Source organism: Hesperophylax consimilis, chromosome 8 (genome assembly GCF_061612785.1).
Source record: "Hesperophylax consimilis isolate HC1 chromosome 8, BYU_Hcon_1.0, whole genome shotgun sequence".
NCBI lineage: Eukaryota > Metazoa > Arthropoda > Insecta > Trichoptera > Limnephilidae > Hesperophylax > Hesperophylax consimilis.
Genome location: NC_142843.1, coordinates 750,888 through 771,971, shown reverse-complemented (window position 1 = coordinate 771,971; position 21,084 = coordinate 750,888). Strand labels below are relative to the sequence as shown.

Genomic DNA, 21,084 nt, shown 5'->3' with positions numbered 1-21,084 from the left:
GAAGATACTTTTAAGTGGATTCCGCAAATAATTTGTTAAAACTTGCACTTTTTTTCTAATCTAAAAAATGCACTGCGTGCACTCAAATTTACCCTTCAGGACTCTTGCAGATTGACCATTCCAATTCATAAAGATGCTGTCAGAAAGTCGGACAATTTTTGAGTATGTAATTTTCTGCTTCTCAAAAAAATCGGAATAAATGGGATATTTCTGAATGTATCTGAAAAATATTAACAGTTTTTGAAAGGTGATGAAATACAGTTTTAAATTTTATTATTATGAATAAACATATCATTTTTTAATATTAAAACTTAAAAATAAAAATAAAACATAAAAACTCTAAACACTGAACTAAAATTACTGACAACGAAAAAAAAAAAAATTGTACTAGACAAATGCATTATAAACATTACTTTTTTGTTTCATATAAAAATGCCACCTCACTTTTTTGTTCCATATAAAAATAATTAATAAAAAATTCAGTTTCATAATTTTTTCTCAAATTACTGTCCGAACCTTTGGCTTCATAAAGGTGTACATTTTAATTATTATGTGATTAATTTTTATACTTGAATATAAAGCTTGGTATTTTCTCCCAGTATGGGAGACACGTATGAGCTGTATAAGACCATATGAGCTGTTTCGTAAAGCAAACGACTATGGATAATAGCCGTTTGTTCGAAAAACCCAACAAATTAGCCTGAGGAGTTAAGAAATAGACAAAAACATAATACTTATTTTTATTTAACACATTGAGACATCAGCGCATGTGGCGTATATTCCGCCATCAACTATGTTGAGACGGTAGTCCAGAAAGAGTTAAAAAAAAAAGGATAACGGGAAAAAAATTCAATAAAAAGACCAAGTTAAAAAATATGTAACGATTATATTTAAGTGATAATATTTCTATAACAGAGGCACATTCATAGTTGAGTCATTCATAATTAATGATGCACACATTATAATCACACTTTTATAAAACTACACGAACCATATGACATATCAAATATTCTATACATAAATCTAAAAGAAAACATAAAATAACAAATACAATGTAAAACATTAAAATTTTACATGACAGTAACAAAACACATAAAATAACACGAACCATATGACATGTCAAATATTCTATTCATAAATCAAAAAGAAAACATAAAATAACAAATACAATGTAAAACATTCAAATTTTACATGACAGTAAGAAAACACATAATAAACCTTTACGCCGCTACACATATGCACGCATGCATAAAACATGCCTCAAGCGCTATTCGCATATATTTATGCGTTTGGCTTTAGCGGCTGTGTACCATGTAAATACTTACAAATTTAGCAAATAAATTAACTAAAAAATAGTTTGGTGTCGCCAGTTAAAATATTCTCATTTGTGTAAATAACAGTTTGAAGACGAAGCAATGTGTGTGATGTATTGTTAGGCCTCTTGGTTCATAATAATACATATAGCCATATCCTGTGTCTTATTGTTTATTCACGCAAATTAGTGAACCGTTTGAGATAAGCAATTCGTAAATCTGTTCAAAAATAAGAGAATTAATGGAATGCTGGATAAGAAGTGATATTTAAAACATGAAACAGAACAAGACACAGAAAAATAAAATGGTTAGGGTTTCAACTGGGAATCGAACCCAGGATCTCCCCGTCTTACCGGGACAATGCCTCTAACCACTCAGCCATTGGGACCTAATTATTTTATGATAATAATAAAAGGCAAGTTTAGACTTTTACATTAAGAAGGAAAATGAAGGGATACCCCATTATTTATTGTGTACATTAATAATAATTATTAATATAAATAAATATGATTTGTAGGTCTCCTATCATTTTCCTGCTTCAAAATTGTTTTCTTCACAGTCGTATAAAATATAATTTTTTTTACATTACATGCCCCGATGAAGATATAAAATATTATGACATTGTGTCCTCTCCCAATTAATCTGAGGTGATTTACATTTAAAAATACAAACAAATAAACAGCACAGTATAAATTACTCCGCCATTAATCTTCTTATAATAATGGCCGGTCTCAATTCGCACAACCGAAGGCGATATAGCTACACGCTTTTACGCCAGGGTTTATTTTATAAAAAATAATAAAAACTTAGGTTCAATACTTAGTAATAAGTATTGTAAATTAATAATACCTTATTGTCATAAGTATTGATAAAAAAGCGACACATAATAGTAAAATGTTGAAAATATAATTAAATATGAAAAGATTAGCAGATTGCCAATCTGTAATACTAATACTATAATTCTAATACCATAGAAAAATCTAGCTCTGTTTGCAATAAACAAATGTGTATTTTTAATAGGTAACTGAACATAATATTAGACAATTTTTATAATTTAGAACTAAAATGATTTATTTTTTTTATTGTAGTGAAATATTTTAATAAAATGAAACATTTAAAAAAGAATATTTCTTATAATTTCCTAAGAATTAGATTGTTGTAAACAATGCAATGGATGCTGTTTGCACTGTGGTCAGTATTCACCGTGCAGTCTTGTGGTGAAATCCAATTTACGAATGTCTGAAAAGAAGAAGAGGAAATGATGAGTACCAACATATAACGGATAGTCTGAATTCTACACAAATAAATTACTATTTTGAAAATGACAAATAACTCCTTTTTAATTTAGGGACATATATAACCTGGCGTCTATATTTTATTTTTTAATTTATTTATTAATTTTCGGAAATGGACAGTTTACATTTATTTCAGTTTGTACATATATTTTATAGCCAAAATAAACCAATTATAAAATAAATCAATTAATTAAATTAAATTAAATTTATAAAAGTATTTTTTCGGAAACATGTAATTTTTTCGACATTAGAAAGAGAAAGAATAATTCTTTCCAGTTTGCCTCAAATATGTATAATGGACGCCATGAATAAAATCCTGAAAATAGTTAGGGGGCATTTCACTATCTCTGATTATGTTCTGACTAAGCACTAATCCGCAGATTAGTCATTTTTTCGTTTTCACTATATCTGAATAACGCTCGGGTTAAAGTTCGATTTGACTAATCAGTGCTCGAACCTCACGTTAGGCGCTATTCCTCGAATCAAAGATGGCGTCAAAACATTCCGAGTTTGACAGCGGTGAAGTGAGTCGAATTTTGTTGCAAATTATTATGGATACCGAGGTTTTTGATTTACAGAAGCAGGTGAAAGGGCGGCGATGCGAAGGCCGCGAGTTTTAAGAGCTCGAATGAATTTGAATGCTTGTATGATCCATCCTGAATTATTTGATTGTGTTCAAAATAAGAAACAATGTATTAATTCGACACGAATCTATCTAAAATGACCTGATAATCAACATAACATAACCAAAAAAAATGCACACTTTGCGGTGTGTGGACTGTGGCGGGAAACTGGATGACAGCGTTGACCACAGATCAATTGGCGTTGACGCTAGCATTCCATAGACATTGCGGCAAAACATGACAGGCGTTGCAGTAGATGGGGTAACTGCAAACATTTTGCGATGTTGCCAGACTATTTCGAGTGTTATCTATCCGGAAGCTCGGCAACAATGGTGAAACGGTCGCCGTTGAATAACGAAGTTATTCTGATCTTTAAAGCCAGCCAACGGCTAGCTAGTCAGATATTTAGCCCGACATAGTGAAATACCCCCCTAGTCTCATATTTGGCGCCGGTAAGATAACATTCGATTTAACTTTAAAAATTATTTCTTATTTTTTTATTATATGAATGAGATAAAAAGTGAAATTAATGTTTTCTTACTAATTCCCTAAACAAAATTAATGTGTTTTCGAAATATCGAGTTCTCTCAAATATTCTACTTTTGAGTTTTTTTTTCCAGTTATGTTCCAGTTATCCAGTTCCAATTATGAAGAAAAAATGTTGTCAATTAATAAATACTTTCGACACAATCTATTTTTGCGAGTTTTGTGTGAATTAATTCGGGACTGGAAAAAATAAACAATTGTTGGAGGGACGATCGATCGAGATACCACTGTAGTGGGGACATACCTTATTATGGGTGTCAATTGTTGAAGAATATCTTCAGTGGGAGGCAGCAGCACCGGCTCATTGGTGTCCTGGTCGTAGGCCAAGAGCCACTGGGGACCGCCTTTCTCGCCGAACTCAACCACGGGATATGTTTGTCTTCCTGCTGAAGTCCTCACTCTGCGGATATAGTTGGCTTGTTCCAGAATCAGCGCTAAGGGACAAGGAAAATATACACATCAGTCCACAGCCCTGTCTTAACCCAATTACAAATACATAATAACTATACATACTGTCATCTTTTAAGTGCCTTGGTGTGATTTTCTCACAAAAAAGGCGCTATACAATTAATCCATTATTATTATCTCTAAAAACAACCCGTCAGAAAATGATTATAATTGTCTTTTCAAAATTGAAGGTCTGCACTAATTTTATAATATAAGGACGGGTTGTTTCGGAGAATTTGAACAATTCATCAAATTTCAACGTTCATTTTCAAGTTTTGTGAAAGATTTTTTAAAGTTCTGTTTTAATTTCAGTTTTGTCAAGCACCTAGCCTATAATGATATAATAACAGAACTTGAATAGGACTTTCACAGAACCCGGAAATGAAGATTGAAATTTGATGAATTGTTCAAATTCTCCGAAACTACCCGTCCTATCAACGTCAGTATTAACTGAAATATATACTGCATAATCAGTTTAGTAAAATGCTATTTATATTAATGATTTTCTCCAGTACATAGTTAATGCAGTCATAAAAATAGGAGATTTAAGTAGATATTCCCCTGGAGTTGAGCTGGATTACGGCAGATTAGTATAATGATTATAAAAACACACACAAGGAGTTAGTGACTTACCGATTTCTAACCACCAGACTTTATCGTGGGCTGCGCCAGAGCCGAAGTAGTCGCTGTCGTGGTGAATCTTGTCCAGACACTTCTCCTTCTTACCCCTCAGGAAAGCCACAATTGTTTTGAGTTGCACGGGAGTGTCGAAATACTGCACAGCATTCAGGAACATGGCCGTATCTTCGGTGAAGTCGTACAAGCCGTTGCTGTCCAACTCTTCGTACTTTCCGATGTCAGGAGAGTTAAGTCTGGAATAGAATATTCATTTTAACATTCATCATGTGTCAGATTACTTTTGGCTTTAGTCGGGCGCTTGTATATCGTTGTCAATGCGAAAACACCTCCTATTTGTCAAAAACGTTATTGTTTAGGAAGAGCCTTAAACTGATTTTTAGGAGTTTGTTTTCTGAAACATCAAAAATACGGTTTTACATACATCATTGCATCTAAAAGTGCAATGCGTATTTTTGATGTTTCAACAAAACGATCTGTAACTCTTATAAATCAGTTTTCAGCTCCTCCTGAACAAATACGTTTTTGACACATGGGAGGTATTTACGCGTTGACAACGTCATACCTCTCTATTGCTAGATCCTCTAGACTAACTTGAAAATTATTGTAAAGAAGCCATTAGATAAAAGTTTTCTTAAAGTTCAAACTAATCTTAAATTATAATTAGTTATTGTATGGATATTGTCTAATGTATACAGTGTAACAGCACGTACCTGAAGAATTAGTTATTGTATGGATATTGTATGGATATTGTCTAACGTATACAAATATACCCCAAGAATTTTAACCAGCTATTCCTGAGCATATTTGGAGTAGTTCAGTTAAAGTGAAGAACTGTTATATAACAACAACAAGTAAACCAATTTACTCATTAATGAACTCTTAATAGTTTTACGATAAAAATGCCTAGTTTCAGCAGTGGCGGTCGGTGACTTTTTATAGAAGGGATGCTGGACAACAAATGTTTATACTCATACTAAGTGCGTACTTGATATCAAATATGCACAACTAGACGCTAGCCCACGAACAAGATACAATTAGGTACCGTCTAAAATTATCTCCATAAATCCATTAAGCTCCATAACTCAATATTTCCAGTTTCCAGAATAAGTTTTTTTCTGCAAATGGCTGAGACACAAAACTTTTTTGCATTAATGATTTAATTATACAACCACACAATTCACTATTTTTAGAATACGTTGGCGAAGTATCCAAGCTCAAAGCAAACTGTCAAAGCAGAGCGCGCATACAATCCAAGGGAATAGTAATAGAGTATATGATTCTGTGCATTATACATGAGCATTAAAGTCGGTTTTTGCACGTTGGATGTGTCATTAATATCGTATAAAGTTGACGAAGATATTGGCTTGCGGGTCTCAGTGTGCATGCGCGGAAAGAACGTACGTTCTAGAATTCTTGGATACGGTTTACAGATCGCTTCCACACCGCAGTGTGTTTTAAGTGTTTCACAGTATTTGAGAATATATGTGTATTTAGGGACGATAATATGCACGATGTCTATTGTCTAATAATATTTGTATGATTTTTTACAGCGCCGTTTTTGTGAAAAAAATTACATTAAGGTCGCTGTAGAAATATTAAAATATTTAAATTGTAGTATTGCTGTTTACGGCTAGAGGTCCAAATTTTTTACTCTAAAATGCAAGGGATGGGGAGCATCCACAGCATGTATGGACGGACCGCGCCAGGGTTTCAGGTGTAAGGTTTTTTTTAACTTCTTTATATTATCAATAGATTCACAAAGTGTCATCCAATGACCTCATTATACAGTAGAACCCCGTTAATTCGAACCCCAATAATTCTAAAAAACCCGTAATTCGAAATTTTCAACAAAAAAATAGTCCCAGAATTCTTTTTCATTTAAAATGGTTTTTTAATTTGAAATTCGTTAATTCGAAATTTATTTTTGTCCGAGCACGAAAATTTGTTAGTGTAATTAGAAAAAATTCCATATTTGCGAAAAACATCATTAAATTTCATAAGCCGTGGCGGTAAAACACCGAAAAATGTAATTTTACGTGGTTACACATCGTCCTAATTAGTATTATTATTTTGTAAATCTGAATTGATTTACACTGGAATGTCGTATTTTTTCGAATTCATTTCGAATACCTCAGCTTGAAGGGTCAAGAAAATTTGTTTTACACGGAAATATGTCATATTTTTACAAATTTACACCAAATATCTGAATTTAAGGGGTCAGCCGCTATGAAAATCGGTTTTCGGCATTTTTTATTTTTTATTATAAAATTTCAAATAACGTAGGAATTCGTTAATTCGAAATTTGATTTTTGATGTCCAGTGGATTTGGAATTAACGAGGTTCTACTGTACTTGGCATTGAGGTCCAGCTCTGTCTACGTATGGATATTGTAGTATTTCACGCTGTGGCGCTAGTCGCACGACCGCCAGCAGCCAAAAGCATTCTAGACATTATAATATTGACTGCTTCCTTACTTGCGGGTGCAATTGTCGCAGCAGTCAGCTCGAATAGTGGTGGGTAGTTTTCTATCCTTTTCAAAGTAGGACAAGATGTGGTACCTCCGGCACTCTCTGGTAGACGTGAAGTACCTCATAGCGGAGTTGTAGTTACCTCTCTGCACAAAACTGTAAACAATTCATTTAAATCAGTCACATATACATAATGTAAGCTTCAAGCCAACCGCCCCGGGAATCATTCATTGGATAATCAACACTTCAAGAGACTCGTTGCATTTGGTGACTTAGCAGGGATGCCTGCGTTCATGGGGGTGAACATTGTCCAGGTCTTGGTCTTGGTTGTCACCAGCTACGTGGCGGACCGGATCGGGAGAGGTCAGTGGGAGGAATGGGTTCGTACGTCACTCCTGAACAAACTGACCACCAGATTGGCACCCCTCATTCCCTGGCGGCCAGAGGGCCATCCCCCTCTGGGAGGGCTTCCGTCGCCGGCGGCTACCCCTTACCTTCGCGATGTCTTTTACATGGATCCATGAGACGGGAATTATTGACCTCAGAACCAATTTTTTTAAATATATATTTTTATATGATAATAAAAAATGTTGTAGAGTAATCCATACATGGGCGTCGGCAGAGGGGACTGATGGGACTAATGTGCGGTATTCGCGATTCTTTTCCAGGTATTTTTAGTTAATATGATCTCTGTAGGTAATCTACACATTTCATTTTCATTAGACCTTTCCAAATGCAAATAATACTGCGGGTCTGTTCATAAAACTAGAGCAAGTCTTAACCCTTAGAAGGGATTTATTAATGAGGGTATTATGATGGTGATCGGACACCTGGTCCGATGTAGATGATGAACAGGAACAGGACGTATGATTTGAAAGAGGCGCAGATCAGTACCTTTGTGCGGCGCAGAGGAAGGTGATGCAGAGGGCGGGTTTGCCGTCGTGTCCGGCGCGCCCCGCCTGCTGGAAGTACACCTCCATCTCGGGCGGCGCGCCGTAGTTGATCACACACCTGTAACGACACACCACTAAATTACATACTCTACACTCAATACAGTCAATACAATCAGCAGCACGAAACAAAACAATATGAAAATGTGGATTTCTATTTTGATGTAGAAAAATGGAAATTTCAAATAATATCAATGAATTTAAGAACATCCACTTTGTAGGCCCATTTGTTTTGGAGAAATTCAAATGTAACATTGTTATCAAATGGCCATACAGTGCCATTTTGTTTTTTTGACATTTGAAAGGACCCCGTTAAATGCTGATTTTAGGTGCATTTCAGTTTTTTTAGCAAATTGTAATATGCTGACAAGCTTAACAACATGATAGATGTCCTCTTCTGTTGATCACAATTTGTTCAAAAACTGAAATGGACTCAGAATCAACATTTAATGGGAACCTTTAAATTATCAAAAAAAAACAAATGGCACTCAATGGCCATGTAATTCTGCAAAACAACTGGGCCTTAAACTTTTAATTTGTGTTGAATACTATTGTATGTAAATCTTCTCTCAAACCCTCCACACAGCATACCCAAATATGATATGCCCTGAGGGAAAATATTTTCCTCAACGCCTTTAGTGTGGAGTTAATATACATTAAACTAGCATATGTTTTGCAATTGTTTTGATGATCCTCGATGCGGAATCTCCACCCTGAAATTAAATTCCTGACTTTGGTAAAGTCTGTAATATTACCTAACACTTGGCATATGGATGCCCATTCCGAATGCAATAGTCGCCACCATGATCTTGACTTCCCCACTGAGGAATTTCCTCTGAGCATTTCTCCTTTCGTCTATGGACTTGTCCGCACTGTAGAGCCCCACACTAAACTTATTGTCTGAAACACCAAACATTGAAAGAAAGTTAGTTAACCTCTCAGACAGACATTTTTTTACTATGTGTTCCTTTGAGAACTGTCAAAACGTAATAATTTTTGTGTTATTTTCGAGTTTTGCTAAAAGCTTCATAACTCACGTTTTGGGAAACGTAGCCTCATTCTAAAAAATGTTTTGGAAAGATTATGAAATTCACTATCGCATTATGTTGTAATACGTAAATATTTGCGTTTCTAAATATACATTTTATGAAAACGTCAAAAATATGTAAGAATCGCTTAGCATTATTTCAAAGCCGTGAAAAATGTATTTTTTTCTGAGTATCATAAAGAAATAACACTTTATATATTGAAGAAATATAATTAAAAACTATTAGTCACCTCAAAATATTAACCGTCCAAACTAAAATATTTTTAATAAATTATTTAGAAACGCAATAAATTATGAACGAACAAGATGACAGATCCAATCGGCTTAGATAATGCACCTCTACTTTCCATAGATATTCTTGAATACAGACGCGTAGCGTTATTCATTATCGATACTCTGTTTTTAAATCATGGCAATACGTATACTAGTGATGGAAATAAATCGATTTTTGTAAAATCTCGCGCGCTTACGTGAAAAGACGTACTAATGTCTTGACCGCTATTATCATATTTACGTCTTTTGACGTTCTAATGTTCCGAGTGGTTAATTGTAAATATTGTGATTCAAATCCGACAACAATCCTTTCAGTCTGTCAAGGGTCCTATTGAAATAATCTTGGAATGTGGAAACATAGAAAAAAGGTAGGTGGCGGGGGTTTACAAAATGTCATTGAACGAATCTCGCGCATCGAGATACTTGAATTGTTGAGTACCACTTTATGCAGTCCGAGGTTTAAATAAGAATATTTTTATAAGGGTACAAACCAACTAATATTTCCACAATTTTTTCTGCATTTTTTTTTGTTAGGCAGTAAATGACTACGGGGCTGTTGGGCATATCAAAGTCCTCTCTGTTTAGTATAGTCATTAAACCTTTCTTGTCTAATTCAATGTTGCCTGTCATTTTCTGCACTTGAAAATACAAGTTGGGTCTGTCCAATTCTGAAGTCCACACTTGGGGATTTCTGAAAATAATAAAAAAAATTTATAAACTTTAAGGAAATTTTTACCACATTGGAAGAATATTAACACAATTTAATCGGGAAGGGTATTTCTACCCGTTTGGTTGATTGATGCTTAAAAATTATCCAATGTTTTTATATTAATTGAATTGAATTTGAATTTTTATCGAATTTTGTGGATTACGTAAAAGACTTATTTCAATACTATTCCTAAATGGAAGTTATATTTTTGTAAACCAGTTAAATCGCTGTATTTTTTAATTTATGTTCTTGTTATTTTTAATTTTGTTATTCTTTCTTATGTTTCAAAACTGTCATTAAAATTGTACCGCCCACATGTAAAAGCCCTTTGGGGGTTAAATAAATAAATAAAATGAATATTATATACCAATCTCTTTGTAAAGGTCCCAACTATATGTACATAATTATCAAATTGCAATGCAAGTCTTTTTTTGTATTTATCTTGGAGTCTTTTGTGTACATCGATATTTCAACTAAAATGACCTATATTATTGAACACCTGACACTTGATAGGTATTGCGTTTGAAGATCAAGGAAATAAGTAATTTAGATAACATATTCTGTTATTGTAATAATTCAATTCCTGGAACGAGGGTTTTTATTACCCTGAAACCCGAAACAAATCTCTCTATCTCTTTTCCGCACCCACTCAACTCCTAGGTGCGAGCGAGCGGAGAGTGTCGGGCACATTTAACAAAAGCAGGTATCGGCAAACACAGTTAGGCGGACCATAATAAATATTTACAAGTGCGTGCCAGTTTTTAAAAAGCAAATTGTCCTACGGTTGTGTTCCGAGGAGATAATATTTATATTTGCTTTTTCATACCTTTCAAAATGGATTTTGAAAATTACGAAATCGTCGCAGATAATTTATCTGCCTGTTCTAGTAATTATTTGCCTGAATTCCATAGTGAAAGAGAAGAATCTAGTGGAAGTGAAGAAATTCCTTGTAGGAGACGAATGTCAGTGATGCCATTACAGTTCAGAGATTCTGAAGAAAGTGATATAGAGGAAGAACAGTGAAATATTAGATGAACAATTTTTAGACGTGAACTGTAACTGATTATATTAAGGTGGTTAGAAACTTAAACCTAATAGTGTTTGGTGAAAAACAATAAACAATATTACGTGAGCAATACGAGAAGCATTCTACCGTAAGTGATTATTTTAAATTTCATTTGAAAAAATAACCAATATTATTAGCACTTTCTGATGGTTTTGGGCCGCTGTACCATGCGAGGAGCAATTGCACATGTGGTATTTGAATGGGTAATAATGTGTTACTCTGACGATACTAGAGATGGGGCAATTGTTTTTGTTTTTGTAATGATTTGGGCTTGGTGAAAATATAATAATTTGTAATTTTATAAAATTGAAACCTAGTTTATACTTAAAAAATTGAACCCTAATGACCCAACAATGACTTTGTTTTCGATTTATTAAGTTGCATTAGAAATAATACTTGGTTTTCGGCTAGAAATTTTATAGCTTGGGTATGCTGAGTTGGTATGTAGAAAATTTTATTAAAATATTTCCATTCTTTTCGAAGATATAGCGATTTTAAACAAATTAAAGAAATTCACGCAAGACCTTTATTTTCGCCCGTTTTCAGCGGTCTGCCGGCGAAAAAAATAACCCGATCAAAGTGTGTTAATATAATAAATAACGTCGTGTTCAAATGATTTGAGGAGCAGAGTTTTCCGGACAAACTGTAATTGCTTGAAGAGTAGGAAGCATCATAACATCAGGTCAGAATTATTATTTGTTACTCAAAATCATTTTCGTTGAGTATAACTCGCAAGCAATTTGTCAATGCGATTATTGGGAACTAGATAGTAGTGAATATGCAAATGCACATTCCAGTAATATTTTCCATTCCATAAATGTTCTAAGGGCCTAGTACTAATGCCTTTCAGCTAAATGAACCCTCCTAGATTTCAGTTGTAAACTAATAATACTAATAATGGTAAGCAATGCAACAAATGCTACAAATATAAATCAATTTCAAGCTTGATTAAATTCTCATTTGGAGAGAAGAGAGGATTGACTTATTACTGTGAAGTTAGAGAATGCTGCCAGAAGCTGCTTGCTTATTAACTGAAGATATTATATAAGTGGTAGTACTCGAGTCCCAGCATGTCTATGATGTCCTGCTTGACGAAATCGTTGGCCACAGCGGATAGGGCAAGGATAGGCACTTTGGGCAACACCCGTCGCAGCTGGCCCAAGTTGTGGTAGGCGGGACGCAGCCCCTTCCTGGGCCCCTTGCTCAGCAGAGACACGCAGTGGGCTTCATCCACTGCCGTTAGCACTATGTTCCTGGCCCGGTGCAGCTGTGATAATAACTCAAAACCTACAAATAACACATTGTAAGAAATTAGATTTAGCAGTAAAACAGTTGATTTATTATGTTTACATAAAATAATTAACGGTCATCTCGGTACTACATTATATTGTCTTAGCAAGCAGTATATTGAAATAAACGTTCCCAATTCATTAGAAACACCATAGCATGTTTCACCCGAATACATCTTTATTAAATAGTACAAAAATGTCGCTATTTGCATCTGTCTGTTTGTGCACTTAGTACTTCTAAAGTATGCAACGGATTTTGATAGGGTTTTCACTATCATTTAGAGAATTTCTTCCGGAAGGTTTATATTCATAAAACATGCATATTATATTTATAGAAGGTAGAGGAAAGTTTTGTAATCGAGTCATAAAAAAATATTTTCGAGCGCTTACATTGCTAACGCTGGCTAAACCTTGTGAGAACAACCAAAATAGGAGTTGCATCTTAAAAGAACCTACAGAGAAGATCGCGATGGTATATGTCTCTCTTAAGGATCGATGAAAGTTATAATCGATAAAGCGTTATTAACATCAATTAATAGGAACGAAGGACAAATATTTTCCCTTGATGTTTGATGAATTGTGATATCAATATAAAGGTCATAATTACCTCTTGCATTGGACAAGAATTCTGGAGTCATGTACACCAAATGATATTTTCCTTCTTTTAGCTCTTTCAAGACTTTGTTTTTTTGCGCCTGTGCCGTTCCAAGGAAGACAGCATCTATATTTTGAAGCTGGAGAAAACCAAAAATGGTTTGTTTTAATTCATAGAGAATAACACATAAAAATGAAGAATCAAGTACAAGTTTTTTTTTATAAAACGTTAAAATGTGGAATAAGTGGCGAAATGTAGTAGATTGAAATTAAGTGGATTCATTGATTTTAAACCAAAGTAAACAGTTTATATGTTTTCGTATTAAGATTCAGAGGTATAATTCTTGCAATGAGTGCTCCCATTTCGAACGTTCGGAAATGTCTATTGCTCAAGACGTTTTTTCATTTTTTTTTTGTTTTAAATATGCCATTGCCCAATAGAATTAATTAACAGCAAAACTGTTCAAACTTTGATAAAAACCTGAAATGAGCTGATCGTTGATTTGATGGAGTTTGAAAGACCGTAAGCTTTGTATTTATGGTATACATATTTGTAGAAAAGAGAGTAAAGTGAACACACCTCCAAGCACTCGACTTGATGCTCCATGAGGGAGATTAGGGGGCAGATGACGACAACGAGACGGTTGGTGCGTACGGCGAGGTACTGGTAGCACAGGGACTTGCCGTAGCCCGTGGTCAGGAAAGCGCAGTTGTCCTTTCCCTCCAGCAGTGACTTGATGATCTCCCACTGGTACGGCTTGAACTGACTGTGGCCAAAGGCTGCCAAACATCCGTCATCAGGCGGATTTTCTCCTGCAAACAAAACAAATACAAATATATAACATATCCATAAGATTCACAGGGGCAGTGCAATGAATGTGATGGGAATCAAACAAAAAAAAACTGTGTAGTTACATTATATTATGTGCATAATGCATTGGTGGTTTGAGGCACACTTATATGGGATTTGCCATGCGGCTAGTTGCCCCGTCGTGTTGTAGCGACTCGCCACACAGCCACTCCATTAATATTGCATGCGACTAGTTTCATTTTGCTTAAAAATTGCGGAGAGTGGTCGCCTGCAAATGACCATTTTCACGGTCGCTCTTTGTCACCCGCCGATGCGATCTGATGCCGCACGGCAAAAGTTGTAAGCTAGTCTACTTTGGTGCTTGCGTTTTCAGTCATCTGCGGCCTGTTGAAGTAAATATTTGTGGTCACTGGCCGCTTGGCAAAAATCGACTACGTAAATCTGCATTAAGTTTCTGTTTTGAAATTGCAATAATTAAACAAAATGTTTAATTTATATATAATCAAAATGACACCACCAAGAATTTTTACTAATACTGAAGAAATAAAATAAAGGTAACATTAAAAGATAATCCTTGGCGAGGTAGGATATTCGCAAACATAAAAGTTACAAATAATGTGATGCCGTGAACTATTTATACTGCACGTAATATGCAAATATAATGCTATGTTAAGTTGTGAATTAGTTAAATCAAATTAATACAATAAAGATAAATAATTACCATTTAATGTAAGAGCTGCCATGTTCTTGAACATATTATTCTGGGTCTGAAAGAGGAAAGATGTTGTTCATTTCAATTGGTGAAAGTAAAGTAAGAAGAAATTACAATGTGACACGGTCTTCAATATAGAAGGTGTCTTCTATAAAATATTACTAGTGCTAAGTCTGAAGTCTTAGTGAATCAGTTCCAATTATTAAAATGACAACATTGGACCAGAGTTACGCCGGACGCTCCGACAATGTCACAGATTATTATTAGTAACAGATTACTAATAATAATCTGTGTATTAACATTGCGTCATTGAACTGGAAAATCAATTTTGTGCACAAGGAACAAAGAGTAAAGATTATCAGCTAAAAATATTTTAAATTTTATTGAAGTGAAACGACAACTAAATACTAATGGGGTTAATTGTTTCAAGTAAATTAAAAAAATTATTTGGTCATGTCAAGAGTCGGTATATAAGAGTGTGTACGAGAATGAATATGGGATGGTAAAATAATAATGTAATGTGTAAACTGTGCACCCTATACTTGGTTTGTGTGAAAGAACTATGAAACAATACATGAATCAAGGAGTGTACTAAGACTAGTGATAATATTCCTAAACCTAATATAAAGTATTTGGTCATGTCAAGAGTCGGTATATAAGAGTGTGTACGAGAATGAATATGGGATGGTAAAATAATAAGGTAATGTGTAAACTGTGCACCCTATACTTGGTTTGTGTGAAAGAACTATGAAACAATACATGAATCAAGGAGTGTACTAAGACTAGTGATAATATTCCTAAACCTAATATAAAGTATTTGGTCATGTCAAGAGTCGGTATATAAGAGTGTGTACGAGAATGAATATGGGATGGTAAAATAATAAGGTAATGTGTAAACTGTGCACCCTATACTTGGTTTGTGTGAAAGAACTATGAAACAATACATGAATCAAGGAGTGTACTAAGACTAGTGATAATATTCCTAAACCTAATATAAAGTATTTGGTCATGTCAAGAGTCGGTATATAAGAGTGTGTACGAGAATGAATATGTGATGGTAAAATAATAAGGTAATGTGTAAACTGTGCACCCTATACTTGGTTTGTGTGAAAGAACTATGAAACAATACATGAATCAAGGAGTGTACTAAGACTAGTGATAATATTCCTAAACCTAATATAAAGTATTTGGTCATGTCAAGAGTCGGTATATAAGAGTGTGTACGAGAATGAATATGTGATGGTAAAATAATAAGGTAATGTGTAAACTGTGCACCCTATACTTGGTTTGTGTGAAAGAACTATGAAACAATACATGAATCAAGGAGTGTACTAAGACTAGTGATAATATTCCTAAACCTAATATAAAGTATTTGGTCATGTCAAGAGTCGGTATATAAGAATATTTCTGAATGTATCCGAAAACAAAAAACTGTTTTGAAAGGTGATGAAATATGCTTTTAAATATTATTTTTAGAAATAAACAAATTTTTAGAAATATAAAAATTTTCAATACATACATAAAAAATAAATAAAATTGGCACACTTTACGTTTTTTGTAAGTAAAATTACTGATAACAAAAATATATATAAACACACGCATTTTATTAGACAAATGTAATACAAACGTTTCTGTTACCTTACTTTTTCATTGTTTCTTATAAAAATAATTCATAAAGTTTCATAATTTTTTTTTTCATATTGCGTTCGGAATCTTTGGTTGATTTGATAGAGGTGTACTTTTTAATTCTTCTGTGGTTAACTACTAGATTTGAATATATATATATATTTTTTTATTTTTTTTATAGTGAATACCTCACAAGAGTCCCAACTGCTCCCGTCTGGAGCCAGTGAGACTATGGCATCCCCAATTGGGGGATGTTGTGAGGCTGAAGGTAAGTGGGGAAGGGAAAGAGGAAGGTGGGGAAGTACCTGGCTATTCAGATCTAGTCATTAAACACGGCTAAAGCCATTTGGAGCAACGTTTCAATTCTGAATGGTGGTCTTACACCAGGGCGATACTGGTAGTATCTTCCACTCTGGAACGTGCCGCAAATATACTATATATTATTTTAATTAATTAATTGTGAAATAACACAAATTAATCAAATAAAATTTATTTGCGCACGCCGGGTTCGAACCCGCGACCTTCGGAATGGCAGTCCAATACGATACCACTGGACTATGCCGGCCGTCGCGTGGTGTTTTCTTTTTCTAATACCGTTTATATTATATTTCTCAGCAAAACAATAAGGGAGATACAATGATTTCTGTGAGACCATGTGACTTGTTGAAAAGCCAACAAATTAGCCTGAAGGATTAAGAAAGTTATTCTATATTATACATGTACGACAAAGTGCACTTGGGTAAAAACGTACACAATTGTGTCTCGTGACGTCACACGGGATATTCGACGCTTATCGGCCGGCTGCAAATATCAAAATTTTCATGACTTATATCTCCGATACTATTCGATATTTACCAATTTTTTTTTGGGTGCTGTTTTCTCTGCACGCTCAAATTAATAAACAACATGAAGGAGGAGACGAACTCATTAGTTTTAAACTGAAAATTTTACCATTTAGATAAAAATTCCCACAGTATTCCCCAATTCTGGAATATTCTCAAAAATATACTCTCGGGAATTTACCTATCACTATTCAAGTTGTGTATGTCTTATCCTATCTTCTTTGTATGTATGTCTTTGATTAACAATGTTCCCTATACCTGTATGGACATACAAAGAGGTATAAGGAACATTGATTAACAATGCAATGACATTTCAGATGACAGAACAGAGCAAATATGTTGTTGTGAAAATCCAGTCTTTTGACAGATATCTGTGAGGTGACATCAATGACAAATCCATTTGAACAAAGGTTAGATGCACCCAAATATTGATCAATACATTTTTTACACTAACTGTAATTTTTCCTTTCACCTAGCCTAGCATATTCTGCATTGTTATTTGATACTATCGATCGGTGTTATCAAAAAATCGTTAATCTCTAATATTGATGGGTGTTTATCAATGATAGCAATATAACAAAAATGTGCTGTTTATTGGATCAGAGATAAAACAGTCAGCTGTGACTGCATGTAGATTAAATAGCGGATGAGTCAGCCGACGGAGTTTGCTCTTTTCAAAATAAGGGGAATTTTTTTGAGCATTGAAATTGATTTGTCGAGTCGTGTTAATAGTTTGGTCACTCGGCGAAAGTATCAAATAAAAATATTATAAGTATGAGAATATTCCAGAAAAGTGTTTTAGTGAATACGGACATACAGAAGCAAAATCTGGCCCGTTGCTTGTACATCACTATCTCTCAATACATATTATCTTATTATGACAAATGAAGCCTATCAACATGATTAATGGTAGTATTTATAAATTAGTAACCCAATTGTTTGTTTCGGTAAAAACTCTAAAACATCGTCACGAAATTAACACAGCTTTTGGCGTCTGTAATTTTTATCAACACAACTATTTTCAGCTCGTAAAGTCATTTCCATCCTGAGAATTTAAACATTCATAGAATTGTCGAAAAATAAAGAGAGACATCATGTTTTTCAATTTTTAATCACTCTTTCTCGAGTGAATGCGGTACTTAGTACCTATCTACCTACTCGTAATATTTTTACAACACAAAAACGCGACAAAGTGATTGGAATAGACTTGAAAACAAGCACAGAGGTGAGTGGTTTATTTGTGGCACAAACCGGCGACTTGTACCGGCTTGTACTGAAAACTGAACAATAAAAATATCGACATTGCTATCAGAGTGACATAATATTGGTCACCACTGTCGGCAGCATTAACTATGCATCTAAATTCTGTTAATGTTAATTAATATCTTTCAAAAGTTCATACCGCAATGTAATCAAGGGCGTCGGGGAGATGTAGATATGTTAAAATATTATGCAAATTATGTGCCCAGGAAGATAGAAATATTATTTTTTTAAGAAGAAACTCGAACCAGTTCATTTAGGAATATTGACTAAGTTTACTTTCACACTGCCATTTATATAATGCAAAATCACGTCGAATGTCGGATTATTACAATAATATTGTAATTGTTGTTACCTACATGTCAAATAAAATGCGTGTTGAAAAAATGATGGCGGCACAAAAATGTCGATGCATAAAACTATAGCACAACTCCGATTTAAAAAGGACATAACCTCAATAACGGTGGAATATTATTAAATATGCAATAATGAGAAAATAATCTTTTAGATTAAGAAACACTCGGGTACCTGTATGTTGTTCATGTTGATGCTTTCCTCTGGTAAACGCAACGGAAACAATAATTGAACGAGTACTTCTCAAAATGACAATAATTACTGTTGATTAGAACTGCAATTAAGCGCACAGGTGAAGACTTGCAAACGAGTATAAATTTCGCGACAGTTTGCCAGTTGAGCAGAGTTTCTGCTTTTCGGTAAAGTTTATCCGTTCCCGGAGTTTGGAAGAACAATGATAAATACTAGCATTCGCACGCCTACCAACCTATATAAATATCTAAAAATACAGAAACGTCATCGAATTTCTCAGAAAAGCATAGATAAGATAAATAGTTACTAGGCATCTGGAAATTGGGAGAATCCCCTTTAATTGTATTTTTCGCATCTAATATGAAAGTCAAATAAATCCCGAAAATTACTTTTTGGGGGATTTTTGCATCTGGAATGAATTTTAAATGACTTGTCAAGGTGAGGCGGTATTTTCTTTTAAAATTAATTGTGTTTTATTTATTCGAGCCATCTTTCGGTAGAAAATTACTCTACCAGAAATTACAGCAGCAAAATGTTTTGAAAAGTGTGGTGCGATTGGACGTAGTTCTGCAAACTGGATCCAACCCACAAAAAGTCCGAAAATGAGTTAACTATACCACTGCGAAGATTTTTTTTCTCCATTTTCTACAAATTAGATCCAGGATACGTAGTATCTCAGTACTGACTTATGCTTGTGTAAAATATTTCCAAGGTTTGTTAGCGGGTTTTCATAATTTACAAAAAAGATTCAAGAAGTGTGAATCTAGTTTGCAAAAATAATTTTAAATTTCAAGTGGGGTCCAAAGCACATGGATTCCCTTTGCGTTATTTCAAATGATGGTATAAATAACTTAATTGATTTTTCAAAATAGATCCAGGTCACGTGGATCCTTTTAAGAGAAAGCCACAAGCCAAAAATGTGTATATTCTTGGTATATAAGATATGCCCGAATGTAAGTAATATGCATTAAAGTAGCTTGACAAACGGAGTCTAGAAACGTTCGATTTCAAGCAAAAAAGTGGTTTTTATTTATTTTGTGTATAATTTTATAAGAAAGCAAAAAAGTTAATCAAGGGAAACTGTCACAGATAATCTTAGCTATAATACTGTATTTTTTTAAAGTTGTTTCCTTTACGCGTTAATACATTTCCATTGAAAAAATATATTTTTTAGTAGTTTACATTTATATTTTTTATTGAGTAATTTATTTTTTTTTATTTGTATTCTATTCGAGGGAAACGGTAGGAAAACCTTCAATTTATCTAAAGTATATTTTTGGTATTCATAATATACACCAATTCGTTAAAAAGATTAATTAAAATAGTGATTTAGCATTAAGCTTCGCCTTAAAACTAGGATGTATGGAATGATTGTTATTTTATTAATTTTTCCAACGAAACCCAATCAGCATGGATCTTTATTGCAAATTTCAAATCGTCTTATTTTTTCTCTAGTTATTTTAACATAAAAGATCCACGTAATCATGGTAAAATGCAATGGATCTTTTAAAGCTTTTGACTACGAATAAAATGAACAGCGGGAGGTGCTTTTGTTGTTATGTTTTTATGAAATGGATAATTGTCAGTGGCAAGTATTTAGTGCAGGCCATCAAAAGGCAGAAAGAGGAAATTTGAGTTTACCAGAAACGAAAAAAAACATACAAAAATATGCGCAATACTAATTCGAAAAATTCTACAAAACAATACTTTGCGCTTAGATCAAAATCAAAAAGGATATGATTTATATTAAAGGGACGTATGTAAGACTGCATTTAAAAAAATATCCCTATCAAAATACAAAAACATTTTCTTAGGTTCAATCTGCGAACCAAGCCCTGACAAAATATACATGCAACAAGTGTGATGCTTTTGCTGTTCAAGAACAAAATCTACAACAGAGGCTAAATGCACCATCTGGTTGTTGAGCGATTTAAACATCACAACAATTTGCTCACAAAATAAAATGAGGAGTGACTTGATGATTGCCAAAAGTGTTCCTGAGGCTGAAACTATAACGTTTAACTTAC

General features: G+C 33.9%; 1 protein-coding gene across 1 annotated transcript; it reads right to left on the bottom strand.

Annotated features, from left to right (window-relative positions):
* Nucleotides 1–875: 875 nt before the first annotated feature.
* LOC149421358 (bifunctional 3'-5' exonuclease/ATP-dependent helicase WRN-like) lies at nt 876–19,276 on the bottom strand. The gene is made up of 12 exons (XM_089634354.1): nt 19,040–19,276; nt 14,793–14,838; nt 13,841–14,073; nt 13,274–13,400; nt 12,436–12,664; nt 10,094–10,293; nt 9,037–9,181; nt 8,226–8,342; nt 7,338–7,487; nt 4,858–5,096; nt 4,022–4,211; nt 876–2,552 (listed from the first exon to the last, which is right to left on the bottom strand). The coding sequence occupies exons 1-12, from the start codon at nt 19,052–19,054 to the stop codon at nt 2,543–2,545; spliced, it is 1,701 nt and encodes a 566-aa protein (XP_089490480.1). The 5' UTR covers nt 19,055–19,276; the 3' UTR covers nt 876–2,542.
* Between the last annotated feature and the right edge of the window lie 1,808 nt (nt 19,277–21,084).

Bases quoted from the DNA above. Each gene is read 5' to 3' on its own strand.
- LOC149421358 (XM_089634354.1), bottom strand. The intron at 10,294-12,435 runs GTACTACCACTT...TATTATTTTCAG, and splicing joins ATAGACATGCTGGGACTCGA to AAATCCCCAAGTGTGGACTT. The intron at 5,097-7,337 runs GTAAGGAAGCAG...ATTCTATTCCAG, and splicing joins TGCGACAATTGCACCCGCAA to ACTTAACTCTCCTGACATCG.